The sequence below is a fragment of the Ipomoea nil genome, unplaced genomic scaffold (genome assembly GCF_001879475.1).
Source record: "Ipomoea nil cultivar Tokyo-kokei standard unplaced genomic scaffold, Asagao_1.1 scaffold0268, whole genome shotgun sequence".
Lineage (NCBI taxonomy): Eukaryota > Viridiplantae > Streptophyta > Magnoliopsida > Solanales > Convolvulaceae > Ipomoea > Ipomoea nil.
In genome coordinates, this window is record NW_017616696.1 from 5877094 (window position 1) to 5895251 (window position 18158).

Below are 18158 nucleotides of genomic sequence, written 5' to 3' on the forward strand. Positions count from 1 at the left end.
GGGAAAATATCTTGGATATCAAGTAAGGGTTGTGAAAATAGTAGAATAACCTCCCTTGTCTACAAAATTGTTAGGAAGAAATTAAGGCTAAGTACAAGGCGTAAGGCACAATGCACAATTCATTGACTAAAGAATCTAGTCAATTTAGGTCCTTCGACTATTTAAATAAAGGATTAGGAAGGAATTGGCAAGGCAAGTTTAGAATTAATTAAATAATTAATTCCGTTTAAGGGGTAAATTTCCGGGGTGTCACAGTTTATGCTTGCATATTGAGATTTTTTTTAATTTTTTTTTTATTTTGAGTTTTTATTGTGTTTCACAATGTTGGCCTTAGTGATAACATAGATGAAAAAATTCATATCACTTCCTATTGTCATCCTCTATCCTAAGTCAAATGATCAACTATTCCAAATTCACCTCCTTGCACTTATGCTTCAGGTAATTTTTGAAGTCCTCTAATCCTCTCACACCATAGACAACAAGTGAATAATAACTCCAACTTGGAAGACTTCACTTACAATGAAAAACTTGGACTTCACTTATTTCTTCAACCTAACTTAACACGATTTCAGAAACCACAATTTTATAGTTTATGAATTTGCCAGCGATAAACTTCTTTGCCACAATTTCTTCACTCATATATACATAATTGTATCAAAGCTACAAAGGAAGTCATAATGACTCAAAGCTCCAATCGTATTAATGCTTTGCACATCTATCTCGATTTCCTTCACATTAAGAGATTATCGGTCAAGAACTTTGCAAGTCCAATAGTGGTAATCGGATAAACATGTCAATTGTGATTTAATCACCTACTGAAACACAAAGAACCAATAACGCCTCCACTGAGGCTCGAACTCATAATCTTCCAAATGGAAGTCCAACCCGGATACCATTAGACCACATAGTCCTGGTGTGTAGTTTGATAACCTATTTGAACATTACTTCTATTAAGAAAAAGACTAAATGATTTTCAAAAAAAAAAAAAAGAAAAAGACTAAATGTGATATATAAAAATAGTCGAGGATTAAAAGTAAAATTTGTTTAAAAACAAAAATATAATTTATCTTAAACTTTGAGGGGGAAATGAAAATTGGAGACATCCACTTTCCAATCGGGTCGTAAAAATGATCCGATCGATACAGACTGCAGAGTTGCGAGGGAAATTGAATTCTTTGAAATCCCAAAGCCCCCAGACTCCCACTCCATATCTTCAATCCCGCATTCCCGCCCTTCAGTTTTCACAACCTCCCCCCCCCCCCCACCCGGCAAAGCTGGAACTTCCGACTTCGTATGCTCTCCAGGTCTCTAGGTTTTCAAGACATACTAGGGCGCTGTGGTTTTCGATCGATACGGAGGTAATTTTAATAGAAACTGAAAAATGAGACCTAAATCTCAATCCGCTACATTTCCAATCGGTCAGTATTATTTATTTATTTACCGCTGGTGTTGTCTGGAATTGGCTTTCTGCATAGAGGACGGAGCGAGGTGGGGAGTTGAAGCGGCGAAGCTGTTTATTTACTTATTGAGGAATATAGGAAAACGATGGTTGCTGCTGCCGGACGGATACATCCATTGGGTTCTCTCGGTTTCGGCGCCGGGGTTGGCGGCGGTACAAAGATCACCACCACCACCTTGAAAAGGAAAACTCCATCCGAGCTACGGGTAAAACTATACACCCCACCAAAGAAAACTGTAAAAAGTTCTTTGCTTTTATCTCGTTGATCCAACATATTGCGATTTCCCTTTTCTTTCCCCTTATTTAGTATGATTCTGACATTTGTATGCTAAATGTATGCTTTGGCTTTAAAGCTGGTGTGCTTGTTAAATGAAGTGCCTAAAATTAGTAGCATTGCAGCAATGCTATGGCTCACTGACTTAAAATGAATAGAGTTAACAGAGATGAACAACTAATTTAATCCAAAGATGCTATTTCCCCCCTTAAAATTGCCAACTTTTGCTTGGGTCTTTGGCATAACACATTGAGGCATTATTTTTTTTGTTTCTTAAGCTACATGGGGTAATTATAAATAACCTTTTTGTTGATTTCATAATTGGTAAGGATTCAAAAAGGAAATGAAAAAGAAAAAGAAAAGGAAAAGTTGCCTTTGTTGAAGTTTTGAGTATAACAAATTTGCTTTGCCATGTCTAGATATATTCCACTGTGTGTGTAAGTTCATACTTGGTTGTGAACATTTACTATGTAACTTCAAACAGTGTAAGCAGTTGAAATGTTTTCCCATAGTTGTAAGAATTAAGTATATAAAGCATAAGCTACATAGTAAATAATGATGACAAAATGTGACTTAGAAAATGCCTCATAGGTTATTTGTGTATGACAGGGAGAGCAGCTGAAGCGAAAGAATATTAAGGAACTTGTAGATGAATCTCCAGATTCAGTTATTGACCATGCAAGGTAAAATTTTATTCATTTATTTATATACAGAGTATTATTTAATAATACTATTGTGATGTTTGTTTATTGTTTGTAGGAATAATGATTGGGTCATTCCTGGATCCAAGAATGCTGATTTACAAAAAAATCCAAGATATATTAATACTCGGATGAATGAACTATATCCTGTAAGAAAGAACAGCATTAAACTGAGGTTGCTCTCCAAAAAAGATGATTCCAAGGTTCTTCCCTACATTTTGATTGCGTTATTAGTTTTCCATCTGCCTAATCCAAGTGATTGCTCACATTTGTAATACTTTCCATGGAATTACTCTTCTTGCAGTATAAATTTTTAAGAGTATCAAGCTAAGCAGAGGAATTTTCATAATATAGATGAACTGAAAGTTGACAATCTGCAAACCCTAGAATATGTGACCTCAAAATTCCATGCTTCAAGCAACCCATACTTAGTGTTTAGCAATCTATTTCAGAAAAGAAACAATAACTCTTGGGTTTTCTAGGGTTGAAAAAGTCTGGTTTTGGTGTGTGTATGTTTAATGGCTTTCTTTGATATAATACTACATTGTATTTGTACTTAGAGTCTTAGATATTAGAAAACCTTGGAGGTTTCCTGAGACACTCAAAACCTGTCTTTATCCCTACCTCTTTTTACCAAATCATGAAAGCTTTGCTATAATGTGTACCATTCATATACATGCTAATATTTCACTATAGTTGTGTGGATAGACTGACTCCTTTAGTCCTTTTTCAAAAGAAGGGAACACGTTGTGTAACTCACCTTTATCAATAATTGTGCACCTGCGCCTTTTTTTTTTTTTTTTTTTTTTTTTTCGGGCCTCATTATATTTTAATGTCTAATGTCATTCAATATTAATACTAAAGTGAACTTGATGCTGTATCTATTCACTGGCAGGATTGTATTCCTACCAAGAACAGTGGCAGCCATGAAAGTCCTGTTTCAACACAATTTGCTGCTCAGAGCCAATTGCAAATTCCACGGTAAAATTAAAATAGGCTGGTGACATGATTTCATGGTTTATCATACATTATTTTGCCAAGTCTCTATAATTCTCTCTCATCAACTATTGTCTACAGAGAACAAGCAGCCCAAACATTCAGCACGGCTGACAAGTGTAGTGGAAGTACTTTTCGTAGTGTCGCAGAGCTGTCATTGGGTAATGAAAAGTTATCTGGCTTGCCTACTGTGGACATAGTATGTGTCCTGAACTTGTTTTCCTTCTCTCCTGCTGATTTTGAGTTATTTCTCCAACAAAAATAAAACTGCATATCTGTTTTGTAATGGTAGGATGAAGCTTTAAAGGGATTGGTTGCCCATGAACCGATTGTTGCATCAAACTCATGTTCTGAGCCTTCCAAGAACATAGATGATCATGGAGCAAAAAACTTCTGCTCAGAGTTTCATGTTCCATGCAAGAAGACCCCTCTAGATTTGACATTGAAAACTACTATGCGAATTGTGTCTTCAACTTCTGTCAGTTGGTGAGTGAACAAATTATTGTCATGGCATTATGCCATTATCTATAACTATGTGTTAAATACTGTGTTCAAATTATTCGAGGGTAGATAGTATAATGTCAACCTGTACAAATAGTTTTTTCCACTGTTGTAGTGAGAACTTGAGATGCTGTTTAGGAGATTTATTGTATCTTCTGTCTCTATATTGATATATGATCTTGTGTATGCTTCATTAGGTTTCATAGGTTGGTTAGTTGCGGATCAATCAACAGTTTGTCACAGTATGCACCATCTGTTTGTTCAAGTCAGAATATGACCCCATCAGAACTGGACTCCACTAATCAAGTTCTTAACCCATTGGTTTTACATTCATGGGTGTACCCTCAGTCTCCTCTGCCTCCTTCAGTTATATCAGCATTAACTTTAGTTGCGTCACTGGAAGGTGATTGAAATAAATGATTTATTGATGTTACCATTTTCTGCTATTGATTTTTGTTTGCATTCTCTTAATTGTGCCTTGTTTTTTATTGATTAAGGGCAAATGGACTTCCTGAGCAAAAGGCAGCAAGCATGGGAAGACTCATTCAGAAGTCTTTATTATATGCTTCGCAAGAACAAGTGTAACATTTTCTATGGTACTATTTGTTTGCTTCTGCAGTAGTAATTTGAGTGACATAGTTCTCACTGTTTTTCTTTGGCCAATTTATGTTTATACAAGTTATGAAACTTGATTTCCATGTATCACCTATCATACCTCTTCTTCCTATGTGCATTTTCCCCTTTTACTACATTTGGTTAGATGAAATTGGGACTGAAACTATGCAGCTGTCATAAGTTCCTTTTCCTTTTCTCTTTCCTTTAAGCTTGAGTATGTGCGTGCTTAGATGCGTACTTGCAATAGATATTCTTCTTTACTTGAATCAAATATTGAAACTTGGCTTTTCTGGATCTGGATTCTGTAGTTAATTTACAAAGCCTACTAAGAATGGGAAGTGTTTGTAAGAATTTGGGATCATTGAAATCTAGACCATCCTTTCCTTTTTAAGTTTATATTGAATGAATCTCACAGCCAAGGCTCTTTTCTTTTGGTTTAAATACAAAAAAAATAAAAATAAAAAAGATTCTTTGCTTATGCATTCTACTTTGTTTTGAATATGCAGTGTGCACTGCTCAGTTTGTGGTCATGTTTACTGGTTCTGGTAGTTTGAAGGAAAACAAACGTGTCTGCAATGCTTTTATATCTCAGTCAACAAGGGGTTTGAGGTCACTGCTCAAAGAACATGTATGATCTCTCTGTGTGTCTCTATTACATGGACACAACTAATATATGCATGTAGTTTTTTGTTTTTTAATGTTGGTACAGTAACAGACTAACAGTTTTGGATACCTGTGAAAATAGAAAATAGTCTGGTTTGTAAGTTGTTACTTTTATTATATTAGGTCTTTGTGAATTCTCTTTTAAGAATGTGTTTCTGGAAGATAGTTAATACTCCGTACTCTTTTCAAGTCTGCTTCATGATGTGGAAAATGAATACCTTCTAACCTTTTAACTTACACATATTTGGGATTCACCTGTGTTTTCAGGATGTTTGTTTTTCTATGCCTCTTTGTGATTCTAAGGTGGAGGAAGTTAGTATGGAAGATTTATTTGAGCTTTCTGAGATTGAGAAGCAAAATCTGGGCAAGGTAAAGCGTTATACATACTTGTGGACCATTGAATATGTTTACAATCATTTGGATCACTTGTCTAGCTATGCAATATACCTTTGAATCTTGTAAAATTAGCTTTGAAGGGTAATGTAGAAGTTCAATTATTGCTATCTTGGTAATATTTAAAATTTTATCCTAAGGTCATGTTGCCCTCAGAAAGTTTTAAACTGGATACATGCAAAATTATCAATGTGGTGGGTATGCCCTGTTTTTCGTATTCATATCTCCTGCTATGAGATATAACTTATTGGTTGGATGTAACAACTTGAACTCAAGAATGGGTGTACTTTGTAGCTTTGTGTGGTGCACTTTTATAGATCATAGGGAGTGTACTTTTGTGATTATATGTTTGCACCTGTGTGCCTGTTCGTACTTAATGCAACCCTTAAATATATATATATATATATATATATATATATATATATATATATATATATATATATATATATATAGAGAGAGAGAGAGAGAGAGAGAGAGAGAGAGACAAGGGATCAGGTGCGAAGCTTCTCCCAGGTGAAACGTGCAGATTAATCACAACCTTTGATCTTGCCAAAATCAACAGCCCAAAATGAAGAACAATTAAAACTAATGCGGTGGCATTATGGATTTATGGTCATTTTGCGTAAGGTGTGCAAGTTTAAAGCTTAAGGTGTGTAAGTTCAAAGCTTAAGGTGCATAAGTTTATAGATTAAGGTGCGTAAGTTTATTGCGTTAGGTGCCTAAATTTAAAGTTCAACTTAAGTATGTTTAAAGTTTAAGGTGCATTTGTTTAACTCTTAAGGTGTCCCTTTAGAGCTTAAGGTGCATTATTTTCCAGCTTAAGGTGTATAAGTTTAAAGCTTAAGGGGCTTAAGTTTAAAGCTTAAGGTGCGTAAGTTTATAGCTTAAGCGTATGTTTAAAGCTTAAGGTGCATAAGTTTATACCTTTAGGTGCGTAAGTTTATAGCTTGAGGTGCCTAAGTTTAAAGCTTAAGGGGCTTAAGTTTAAAACTTAAGGTGTGTAAGTTTATAGCTTAAGGTGTGTAAGTTTATAGCTTAAGGTGCGTAAGTTTATAGCTTAAGCGTATGTTTAAAGCTTAAGGTGCGTATGTTTAAAGCTTAAGGTGCATAAGTTTATACCTTTAGGTGCGTAAGTTTATAACTTAAGGTGCATGTGTTTAAAACTTAAAGTGCGTAAGTTTATAACTTAAGGTGCGTACCTTTAAAGCTTAAGGTGCGTATGTTTAAAGTTTAAGGTGTATAAGTTTGAAGCTTAAGGTGCATAAGTTTATAGCTTGAGGTGCCTAAGTTTAAAGCTTAAGGGGCTTAAGTTTAAAGCTTAAGGTGTGTAAGTTTATAGCTTAAGTGTATGTTTAAAGCTTAAGGTGCATAAGTTTATACCTTTAGGTGCGTAAGTTTATAAGGTGCATGTGTTTAAAACTTAAAGTGCGCAGTTTATAGCTTCTGGTGCGTAAGTTTATAACTTAAGGTGTGTACCTTTAAAGCTTATGGTGCGTATGTTTAAAGTTTAAGGTGTATAAGTTTGAAGCTTAAGGTGTGTTAGTTCGAGACACTTGATCATTTGCATCCATGATGCCAGGAAGCGCGTTTTTTTTTTTTTTTTTTTTTTTTTTTAAATTTCCTTCAGTTTGAGCCGTTGATCTAGATTAGATCAAATGATCAATGGCTCAGATCTCACCCCATTTTTCACCTAAGAGAAGTTTCGCACGTGAACCATCCCATATATATATATATATATATATATATATATATATAGGTTTGTACGGGGTACAATGGGAACAATGTCTCCACATTATTTGGTACAAACTTAAAGCTGTTCTCATTCACTTTTGAGAATATTAAATGGTGCCATTGGGATAATATTACAGACTACTCGCCCAGATACTTTAGCTTACGTGGATAACAGCCCTCAGTCTCTATTGGCATTTATGGGAAATGAGAATGTTCATGGGTTGTACGATTTTCTGTTAAACTACAGGTGTGTCTCTCTCTTCTTCTTTTCTTTTAATTTTAATTTTTTTTTTTTTTATATAAATAATACCTCATCTCTAGCAAAAGGAATTAATGTTCCTATGTTAATCATTTTCTTACCGATGGTTTCTGTTTGCAGATATTTCTTAACTTCTTTGACTGGAATGGATGTCCCCATGCTGTATTCACCTTTGCCTTTTGAAAATGCTGCTCTTTCAGCCCCTGAGGTTGGTTTATTTATTATGCCAATTTCTTGACTGTTTTAGATAACTTTCATTTGAATCAATTTTCTTTTCCTCTAGCTGCTTCATAATATGGAAATAGACATTAATTTTCCTGTTGCTGAATTCAATGATGTATGGAGAATCAGGGAAATCCAGATAGGAGTCTTTTATTTGTCAAATTTCAATCAAAACGTACTCATATAATTTCTCTTTCTTACTATCTTTTACACTTTCCCTGTACAGTGCTTCTATCTTAAAACACAATTCACTTAGTGCCTGACTATTTCTCAAGATAACCCAATTTCCATTCAACCCTTTTCTTAATCTCACAATTCCACAAAGGTAAAACCCATTTCTTGTCACATAGATGAGGTGCAAATGGCCAGGCTGTCCAGTTATGAGGGGTGGGCGTTTCGGTCTTCGGTTTGTTTTTTTTTTTTTTTGGTTTTGGTTTTAAAAAAATTAAACCATTCGGTTTAACATTATAGTTCGGCTCGGTTTGGGTTCAGATTTAGTTCGGTTCGGTTTTGGTGGAAGTCCACTGTTTGAATGTTTTCTTTTTTTGCCCGACCGGCTCTTCAATTGACTCACTTGGAGTGTCACTTGAAGTGTTATGTTAATAACAAGATGATGAATCATACATCTTAATAAGTAGCCAATGAATACCAATGGTTAGACGGTTAGTGTCCACCTCTAACCAAAATATTCAAGAAAAAAAAACAAAAGCATTGTAATGAAATTCCAGTTACTACACTGGAATTCCATTCCAGTTTAAACTGGAATGAAATAGCCCCAAACAAACACGGCTGTGCAGTGCAGTGGTGGAACAAAATAGCCCCAAGAAATCAAACGCAACAATACCAAATTCCAGAACACTAAGACTAAATAAATAAATAAAATTCCTAAATCAGTAAGACAAGATTATTGAAATTGAAACAAGAAAATGTATAAAGTATAAACTATAAAGTATAAAAGAGTAAGGCAAAGTGGCAAACATTACCTCTTTGGTTGCCGGTGGCCTTCAGCGACTGGTGGCTGCGGCGAGTGTCGAGGGCGGTGGGCGGAGGCGTGGTGCTGGACTGCGTCATGGTGGCAAGTGTTGAGGGCGGAGGTGAGGTGGCGAACTGCGTCATGGTGGCGGACTGCGGAGTGTCGAAATGTAGATTGTCGAATAATTTAGGATTTTAGGGTTAGGTCTGAAGAGGAGTTGAGGTTATTAGTATGTATATATATATATATATATATATATATATATATATATATATATATATATATATATATATATATATATATATATATATATAACCGATCGGTACTTCGGTTTAAGACCGAACTGAAATGCCCAGGCTTAGTTATTACCCAATCTGTGATCAAAGAGTTCCAAATCCCCTACTCTTTGGCGACAAAACTAATGCTTTACAAAGCACTGTAACTGCAACCACAGCAACTCATTCTGAAAACTCAACTGACATTCTGATTGGTGACACAGTATTGCTATTATCTGAGTCTTTAATCTATCAAAAATTATAATTTAAATTTTTGGATTCTTAATTCTGAACCAGTTGAAAGTCACCTTAATTTTTGATCTGAAAATCAAGACCATATTTTTGTTCAGTCTTTGGATGGGGCAGAAAATGAGATCTAAACTTTTGGTATCCAAAAATATCTTTTTGAGATTGATCTGACCCAATAGCCACATCCCTGTTGAGATGTGTTTGGATAGTCTCCTGAGAGTTTTGCTGTCTAAAGACAAGTACAACATGGACCCTAAATTTGGTATTTGTGCCTTCTAGACAGTAATAGACTAATAGCTTTGTCACAGATTATCACATAACTGTAGCTTGCTAGCCTTGCCTTTTAAAATACTAATAACAATGAATGTGTTATTGAAGTTCTATTCTTTTCTTGAATATCAAGATGGGCTATTGATTCTGTTCTAAATTGTGCAGGTAAGATGTAAGGAAGTCAGGAGGATTGATCACATGCCATTGCCATCAAAGGAGTCTAGTGGATCTGGAGAGTCTAATCTGGGGTATTCTCCTCGTATCTGTTACAGCATTGAAATTAAGGATCGTTATCTCCCACCATGGATAATTAGCAACACTTGCTATGCTGTTTGTTCTCATGGAACAAGTTTTGAGGCAAGGTATGTTGTATCAGCAATCATTATAGACAGTTAATAACTCAACAGCAGATTTATTATTATTATTATTTGGGATCTCATTTGGGAGTCTTTTTCAGACTCTTGTTTGCTCTATTCACAACTAATTTATTACAACTCTTATCTAAAAATATTTGTGAGAATCATACAACATTGATATGCTAATGCCTTAAACCATAACCATGCAGTTTTGTAACGGAGCCAACATCGAATGGGTTGAATATTGGTTCGAATGTAGGTGGTGAAAGTTCTGATCTACAAGCATCTGCAAATGAGGGGTTGGAAAAGGGTATCCTTTGTTTTGGTGTTCCAAATACAACACATTCATCTCACTTGCAATCTGCCTTTTTGAAGGGATTGAAGTACGATGGTAATTCTTACACAGCTTTTCTTTCACCGCTTTAATCCTGCTGCAATTCAAGGCATTTATTGTTGCTGGCTTCATCTAAAATACTCGTTATGAACTAGCTTTGTAATGCCTATGGTCAGGTGCCCATTTTGTGGAACGTTAAACTCACATTTCTGTACAGGTGTTTAATTTGTGACATTGTGAGAATTAGTATGTATTCTTGAAACAATTCAAGAAAAGAAGAACCTGTTTTGGTACTGGAAGTAGTGGACACGTTTGATCTATTTTTCTATAATTCTATCCCATAAAATGAGCTAATTGCTATTTTAAACAGTCTCTTGTAGTTGTTCGTTATTTATTTATGAAGCACAAAATCTTTAGAGTGGTTTTTGATTTTTGAGAAATTGGCAACTAATTAATATCTATATATGAATATGAGATTTTTTTGCCAAGCACGGATATTTCTGTGACTCTCCTTGAGGGAAAGTCACAGGATCGAATCCGGTGGTGGGGTGTTGACTCTTTGAGCTTGTAGTAGTTAGAGAAAGTATATAACAAATACTACCTTGTAATAGAGTCAATAGTACTAAAAAAAAGAATAAGAAGATACATTTTTAATATATTAAATGTATATTTAATATATAAAATATATCTTTATTTTGAAACATCCCTTTCTCTCGCAGTTGTTATGCCGTGGAACCATGTCCACCTTGCAAGGTGGATACGGTTTTATATTCATAATTATAAAATTCTATGTTCATAATTTTTGAACATCATATTTATAGTTATTGAACTCTATATTTACAATTACAGAACTCTATGTTCATAATTACAAAACCCTATGTTCATAATTATAAAACTCTATTTCATAATTTTTGAACTTCATATTCACAATTATTGAATTCTATATTCACAATTACAAAACTCTATGTTCATTATTATAGAATTCTATGTTAATAATTTTTGAACTTTATATTCACAATTATGAATAATTTTGGAACCCTGTCTACCTTGCAAGATGGACACGGTTTCACAACATAATTTGCCATATTTAAGGTATTGTTATGTCTTAGTCTAGACAATCATGTCTCATTCTTACACAGTATATTTTGTTATATTTCTACAATGAAATACTATTACAATAATTTACCTTTACTATTTACCCTCTTTATTATTTTGGTTCAATTGATCTGTACATACCCCAAGTCAATTAGTTCCATCAAATGTAAATGGAAACAGGATCTATACCATATATACATATCAATATCAAAACCTGTCAAGTATATGTCAAAGTTGTGTTATATGTTAAAACTTCAATGCATGTTGAGAAAATGAACATGTTTCCAGTTCAGGAGCAGTGCCTTCACATGGAGAATGAATTCCTTTTCTCAGACATACCAGAGGCTCAAGTATTGCAGACAGCTTCTTATTTTTTTTGATCCAGTAGAGTACCGAGCTTACGCTATGCTAATCCTAAACCCCTAGAACCCCTGCCCAAGAATTGAATCACACCTTCCCTTTCGATCTTATTCATGCAGTGGGATGCTATGGCATTGACAATTCCAGGGAAGAAATCTAGATTGCTTTCATGGTTAGTACAAGGCCCATAAATCTAAAACCACTTTGGTCTACTGTTCAATAAAAACAATATAGTTCTGGGACAAATGCTTACAAGATGCTTGAACCATTGCTTTCCTGGAAGCCTTTTTCCATCTAAGAAACCCCTTTCGGCAAATATCAATCGATCATTTAACAGTCGCCTCTTAAAAAGAGGTCGTCCATGGTTTCATCCTCGCTCAGTTTCTGCATTTCAGAATTAAATAGCAGAAAAAGTACAGTAGCATCATTAATTCTCCAACTATACCAATAACATATAAGAGCAAATTATGAAATCAAAAGTCACACATGTTCAAACAAGACAAAAATAAGAGAATTACACAAGAACTTAAAGAAATTTATCTTTTCTAGAACCTTCACTTCTTCCTCAATTTCTACAGCTGCAGCTATAAATTGATGAATGGCATCAATTATAGGATGCAATGAAAAGCTTCCAATTTTTCAGTCAAGATGTGTATACCCCTATAAGTGGACCCAGTTGATAGGGCACTGCGTTGTATAGAAGTTCCAAAATGCTATAGAAAAAATAAAGAAATAATTAATTAATCAACACCTAATGATCTAGACAAAAAGTTTATACCTGTAACTGTCTTGCATAAGAGACGTAGTTAAAACGTAGAATTGCATCATCAGCGAGGTGAAGACCAATAAGTCCCCAAACTCCTGTTAATGTTGTCAAATTTGAAATTTCTTTGAAAGGGTCATCTTAAATCATGAGATTATTAAGAAAACTTTGAAGGCAATATACAATATATTTAAAAAAAATAAAATAAATACCAAAATCATATTGCTAGCCTACAAAAGCACTCAATATATCTTACACGGCATATGTAATGAGACATCAGGCTCCTAACTTCTGAAATAATGAGAAACATTTATATAAGCAGTAAAGAATAAAGCAGCTACCTGCCACATGCTGATGAAACAATGGATTGAGTCTCTAGCAGGTTTATTGCGTGTCTCTTTCTCATTGTCTTATGCACAGGAGTCAATCTTCCAATTACATTGAGAATCATGGTAACTAAGGAACAAAGTTGCAGCATGGCTAGACAATTTCTTTATCCTTTTCTTTTCAGCATCCATGGCAGTATTAAAGTACTCCGTATGTGTGCAGTTTGCTGCATTTACACGCGTGTCTGTGTGAGTGAGAGAGGGATAAATGATGTATAATTAAGATAAAAACAAATAAAAAGGAAATAAAGCATTGGTTTTGAAGTGATCAAGCTATCTTGAAACAAAAGAGAAAACACACGTAGAATTAATATGAAAGTAGTCAATTTTAATTCTGAAGTCCCAATCCTTCAACGCCCTTTAGGTGTTTATTAAACAAACATGAAAAGCAAAGAAAGAAAGCAGGGAGGGGAAAACTTACATTCATAACTTGGTTGGTAACTGTTTCTTTCTCAAACATTGTCATCATCTCTGTGTCAGGATCTTTAACCTTACATATGGCATTTGTGACAATCACAGCACAAATTGTTAAGAGTATGAGCACCACAGCCAAAACACCAAATCAATTGAGGTGGAGTTGGTTTACCTTCTTAGCAATTTCAAGAAGGTCATCAAGTTGAGGAGTTGCACTGGCAAAAAATGCAGGTCCTTGAACGGCACAATCAATTATGTAGGCCAGATTTAGAGTCCTATGTCACCAGATTATTCAAAAACTTTTCATATATCATCAGCTCTGCCGCCTCTGCGTCTCCAATGCCCTACCCAGAAACCATTTGAAAACTAAACTGGCGCTAAATTAAAGCACCTGGATCTGACATTCTTAAGGAAGACTCACTTGGATCAGTTTCTTGAACAGTAGGAGCAAGTGCTATCTTATTACTCTTTGACTGGATAAAGCTATAGCCAGGGTTTTTCAGTAACCCTCTATTTACCATCAGTTCCCGTACATCAGATGCCCTCTGCCATAAACCTCCCAATGCATATATGTTAGCTAGGACAGCATAGTTGGCAGACTCCTGGGGTTTCATACTAAATAAGTGCTTTGCTGCTACTTCTCCAAGAGAAGTATTTCCATACATACTACATGCCCCAAGAATTGAGCCCCAAAGAGAGGCATCAGGCTTAATATCCCCCCTACATATCAAATTGTGGGCTTCTTCCAAACAACCTCCACGTGCGAGAAGGTCTACCATGCAGGCATAATGTTCTGACCGCGGCAACAGTTTATACTTGCCAACCATATTGCGGAAGCATTCCCAACCTTCAACAGTCAACCCAGTATGGCTACAAGCAGAGAAGAGAGACAAGAACGTTATATCATTTGGATAAATTCCTTGAGATTCCATCTTCTTGTAAAGCAAAATTGCATCCTCTACGCGGCCATGCATACCATAAGCAGAGATCATTGATGTCCATGAAATTATATTCTTCTCTTTCATGTGATCAAATGTTCTCTTTGCATCTTCAATTTCACCTGTTTTTGAGTACATGTCAATCAAAGAGTTTCCTAATGCTACATCATTATTATTTTGATATTTCAATGCAAGAGAATGCATCTGCCTTCCTAGAGCCAGCAATGTCGAATTAGCGCACATATTGAGCATTGAGCACAATAGTACACTATCAATTCCACTATGCATCCGGTGTATCTCAGTGAAGAGTTCCAGCCAATCATCACTGCTTCTACCTTCACGAGCATACCCCGTAATTAATGCAGTGCATGCTATGGTGTCTTTAATCTTCAAATCCCTATAGAGACAATTTGCACCAGCCAAATTTCCACATTTGACATAGGCATCAATTAAAGATCCACTCAAGATATTATTCGACTCATAACCTAGTTGAATGATAAAACCATGTATTATGTTGACCTTTGTGAGTCCAGCAACCCTACAACTTCCAAATGAGTTTCTCAGAATACTTCCAAAGGTGAAGCAATCAGGATGCATACCTACATAAAAGTAGCATCACCATTATGGAGTAAAATAGAGTATAATAAACGACCAATCAAATCTAGTTGCTTATTGTTAAATGAATAACCATGAAGAAGTATTTGGCATAACTCAAAACTTAGAAGTAGTCATTTTCTGAAATGTAGTCGGCTGCCATATTATAGATTAGCAAAAGCACACACGTTGTAGCTTAAAGGTCATGTATGTACAAGTTTCAACTATATGATAGGGTTGGTAATACTGGGCAGTTACCACAAAAATAGAGAGCATATCCAACTCTTCACCTCATGAAGAGCAATGAATTATAAAATAGTCACTTTGAAATTGGCATAAAGCGTCACTTGAAATTTCAGTTTTCTAAGTATTTAAAGTAACAAGTCTCAATTCACATTAGAGAGAGGATTGAAAATAGCAAATCAAAGTATACCTTCTCTGAGCATCAACTGGAACATCAGAAACGCGTCATCATCAAACCCCTGAAAAGAATATCCACCAATCATTGCATTCCATGATATGAAATCCCTCTCCGACATCAAATCAAAAACACAACGAGCATCCTCCATTTTCCCACACTTTGAATGGAAATCAAGCAATGCACTCTGCACAAACAAATTCCCAGCAAATCTACTCTTCTGGATACGCGCTTGTACTTGCCTCCCTCTATCCAAACACAACAAATTGGTGCACGCCCTCAAGGCACTTCCGTAAGTAAACTGATTACCCTTTAAACCCTCCCGGTGCATTGTAGAAAACACCCCCAAAGCTTCTCCTGAGTCACCATTCTTAGAATACCCCGACACCAACGCAGTCCAAGAAACCAAATTCCGCTCAGGCATTCTGTTGAACACCATGTGAGCGACTTCCATCTCACCAAACTTCGAATAGAATATGATCAGCTTGTTGTTCAGGTGTATGCTCGACGGAAAATCATTTTTTATCAAATGGGCATGAATCAAATGGCCATGGCTTTTGGCCTTTAGGTCGATACAAAGATCAAGAAGTTTCGAGTACAGAGAATAGTCTGCTCCGGTTGGGTTGTGGAAGATGAGTGCCAAGGCTTCCCTAAGCCTCTTGGCATTGCAGAGAGATTCAACTGCGGATTTCATTGATGCCAATGAAGACATAACGTCAGTTGGTTAACTATCTGGTATGAATTCTTCACTCAAAGAATTGGCGTTTGCTATTTCAAAAAAAAAAAAAAAAATTGGCATTTGCAGTTTACAAAAATTTAAGTCTCTGTTTTATAAAGGAAAAGAACAGAATTTGCCACCCATGTATTTATATAGAATAGAATTATTTTTTTTTGGGTTAAGGTAAATATATTAATGCAAAAAAAAAAAAAAAAAAAACACACACACACACACACAAAATCATCGGGGCATACCCTTGGAAAATGCACAAGCAGTGCATAAATTACAATTCAAAGATTGGAAAATTAAATATATCGGCTTGAACAACATTGCTAAGCCCAAAATTAGGGGTGTGCGTTTAGGTATTTGGTTCGAGTTGTTCGGTTTTGAAAAAATGAAACCATTCGGTTTAACATAATTCGGTTCGATTTGAAAAAGTTTGGTTCCAGTTCGGTTTGGGGCTTTGTGAACCCCAATTCTCAACATTTAATGATTAATTCACAAGAAGATTGGAGACAAAGACCCTTCTGTGAGATTCCTAACCCAAGACATTCATTTTGACTACAGTCTTGGATTTCCTAAACTGGGTACAGTGGTACACAGCTTTACTACCAAATTTCTGATGGATTATAGACTTGGGTGTAGGAGGACGCTTCAAGTAAAATCCAAGGAAAACACCCTCTATATAGTAGATGAACTCCAATCAGTTGTAGTGTTCCAAGAAAAATCAAATATATTCATACAATTTACATGTATAAGCCCAGTAAGCTAAATAGTAGATGAACACTCCCTTCAAGTAAAATTCAAGAAAAACACTCTCTATAAAGACTTAATAGTTAATACACTAATAAAGCTAAAAAAAATCAAGTTTTTTTCAAAAACAAAACATTAAATAGTTACATTGAACAAACAATCCAGAAATATGTACTGCATAAAACGTTCTCTAATATCCAAAACATGACCTATGACAGAAATAAATATACAGATAGCATACCATATTGGCAATGATATACATTAACATGATCAACCCATTCATCCATTCCAGTACTATAAGCTAATACACAACACAAAATACTCAAAAAGTAAAATGCAAAGTGGAGAGATCATACTTATATAAACTATTTGAATATAAATTATATATTTTTACACTGTCAACAACACAAGAAAAATCTGTAAAGAAAAGTAGGAGAAGACAGACAACACCTTTATTAGAAGGTAACATAAACATGATGAAACTTGAAAGTTGAAAGAGCTAATAAGAAAGAAAAAGACTTTAGGGGAGTTGAGCACTGATTATGTAAGGCTTTAGCAAAAGAAAGAAAAAGAAACAGCCCAAATGTCACAGCATCTAGTATTCTAGCCATAGTTAATTCACCATCCCATATAAAAAGCAAGAGAAAAGAGATACAGAGAAATCACAGATAACAATACATGAAGAGTTTTACTCTATGTTATGCTAACTAGTAGGCTCATAGCAAGGAAATAAATTATCATATAAATCTAATCTAGATTAAGCTGTAATTGAATAGAACATGTACTTAAACATACATACATATAAATCAAAGCATGCCATATATCTTTGCAAATGCTATTCTAATGGGAAAATATTCCATGTTTAAACTACTCAATAGTGCAGTCAATAGTGTTTCCAATTTGCATTGCACATAAGAGAATTGAACTTTCACCTTGAGAAATAGTATCTTCAAAGTACATAAATACAATAGATAATCTTCTGTTTTAGTCTATAGCTCCATTTGAAGCATCATTACATTACAATTACAGTGCTATTATTAACCTATAGCTCTAATCACACACTTTGATGATTACTTCTCTCTGCACCATGAAGCCCAACACTGAAACCTAGTAATTACAAATGCAAATTCCCTCGCCAAAAAGAACTGGCTAGAATTTCCAGTCTTCGACCGGCCTTGAAGGCCGGATTTTCCAACCTTCAATGCCGGAAATTCCAGCCTCCAAGGCTGGAAAGTGTAAATTTCAAACAGAAATTGCAGTAAACTAGAAGAAATCATTCAAAGTTCCCTACCTTCAAAGTTCGAACAATGGCGAGCCTGGAAGCGGGGCAGGTGGTCGGCAGGCTCGGCGCTGTCGCAGGGGAGAGGCGGCCACCGGATTCGCAGGGCGTGGAGCAGTGGATTGTGGAGGTAATGCCACTACTTCTTTATTAAGTACTACGCAGTATA

General features: G+C 35.4%; 2 protein-coding genes and 1 long non-coding RNA gene across 4 annotated transcripts; 1 reads left to right on the forward strand and 2 right to left on the reverse strand.

Annotated features, from left to right (window-relative positions):
• Positions 1-1109: 1109 nt before the first annotated feature.
• On the forward strand, positions 1110-10599 carry LOC109150468 (protein downstream neighbor of Son). The gene is made up of 15 exons (XM_019298381.1): positions 1110-1358; positions 1478-1665; positions 2343-2416; positions 2493-2637; positions 3330-3415; positions 3512-3629; positions 3723-3916; positions 4129-4334; positions 4429-4527; positions 5053-5174; positions 5477-5578; positions 7471-7580; positions 7713-7800; positions 9747-9943; positions 10147-10599. Exons 2-15 carry the CDS (start codon positions 1546-1548, stop codon positions 10361-10363), a joined length of 1878 nt encoding a protein of 625 aa, XP_019153926.1. The 5' UTR covers positions 1110-1358; positions 1478-1545; the 3' UTR covers positions 10364-10599.
• Positions 10600-11604: 1005 nt separating this feature from the next.
• LOC109150567 lies at positions 11605-12862 on the reverse strand. The gene is made up of 4 exons (XR_002049180.1): positions 12831-12862; positions 12505-12614; positions 12279-12386; positions 11605-12110 (listed from the first exon to the last, which is right to left on the reverse strand). It is a non-coding gene; the product is annotated as an uncharacterized LOC109150567 (long non-coding RNA).
• Positions 12863-13594: 732 nt separating this feature from the next.
• LOC109150477 (pentatricopeptide repeat-containing protein At3g20730-like) lies at positions 13595-18114 on the reverse strand. 2 transcript variants are annotated; one of them, XM_019298401.1, is made up of 3 exons: positions 18002-18114; positions 15255-16007; positions 13595-14826 (listed from the first exon to the last, which is right to left on the reverse strand). In XM_019298401.1, exons 2-3 carry the CDS (start codon positions 15949-15951, stop codon positions 13667-13669), a joined length of 1857 nt encoding a protein of 618 aa, XP_019153946.1. In that variant the 5' UTR covers positions 15952-16007; positions 18002-18114; the 3' UTR covers positions 13595-13666. The 2 variants fall into 2 exon arrangements, with proteins under 2 accessions (XP_019153946.1, XP_019153937.1); XM_019298392.1 differs by lacking the exon at positions 18002-18114 and adding an exon at positions 16039-16716 and having other exon boundaries at positions 15255-16004.
• Between the last annotated feature and the right edge of the window lie 44 nt (positions 18115-18158).

What these genes read in the sequence shown, in the direction of transcription:
- LOC109150468 (XM_019298381.1), top strand. Translation starts at nt 1,546, where the DNA reads ATGGTTGCTGCTGCCGGACGGATACATCCATTGGGTTCTCTCGGTTTC. An exon ending in CAAGTGTAACATTTTCTATG is followed by an intron (nt 4,528 to 5,052) that starts GTACTATTTGTT and finishes TTGAATATGCAG; the next exon opens with TGTGCACTGCTCAGTTTGTG. An exon ending in CTGCTCTTTCAGCCCCTGAG is followed by an intron (nt 7,801 to 9,746) that starts GTTGGTTTATTT and finishes TAAATTGTGCAG; the next exon opens with GTAAGATGTAAGGAAGTCAG.
- LOC109150477 (XM_019298401.1), bottom strand. Translation starts at nt 15,951, where the DNA reads ATGTCTTCATTGGCATCAATGAAATCCGCAGTTGAATCTCTCTGCAAT. An exon ending in CCAGTTGATGCTCAGAGAAG is followed by an intron (nt 14,827 to 15,254) that starts GTATACTTTGAT and finishes ACTTTTATGTAG; the next exon opens with GTATGCATCCTGATTGCTTC.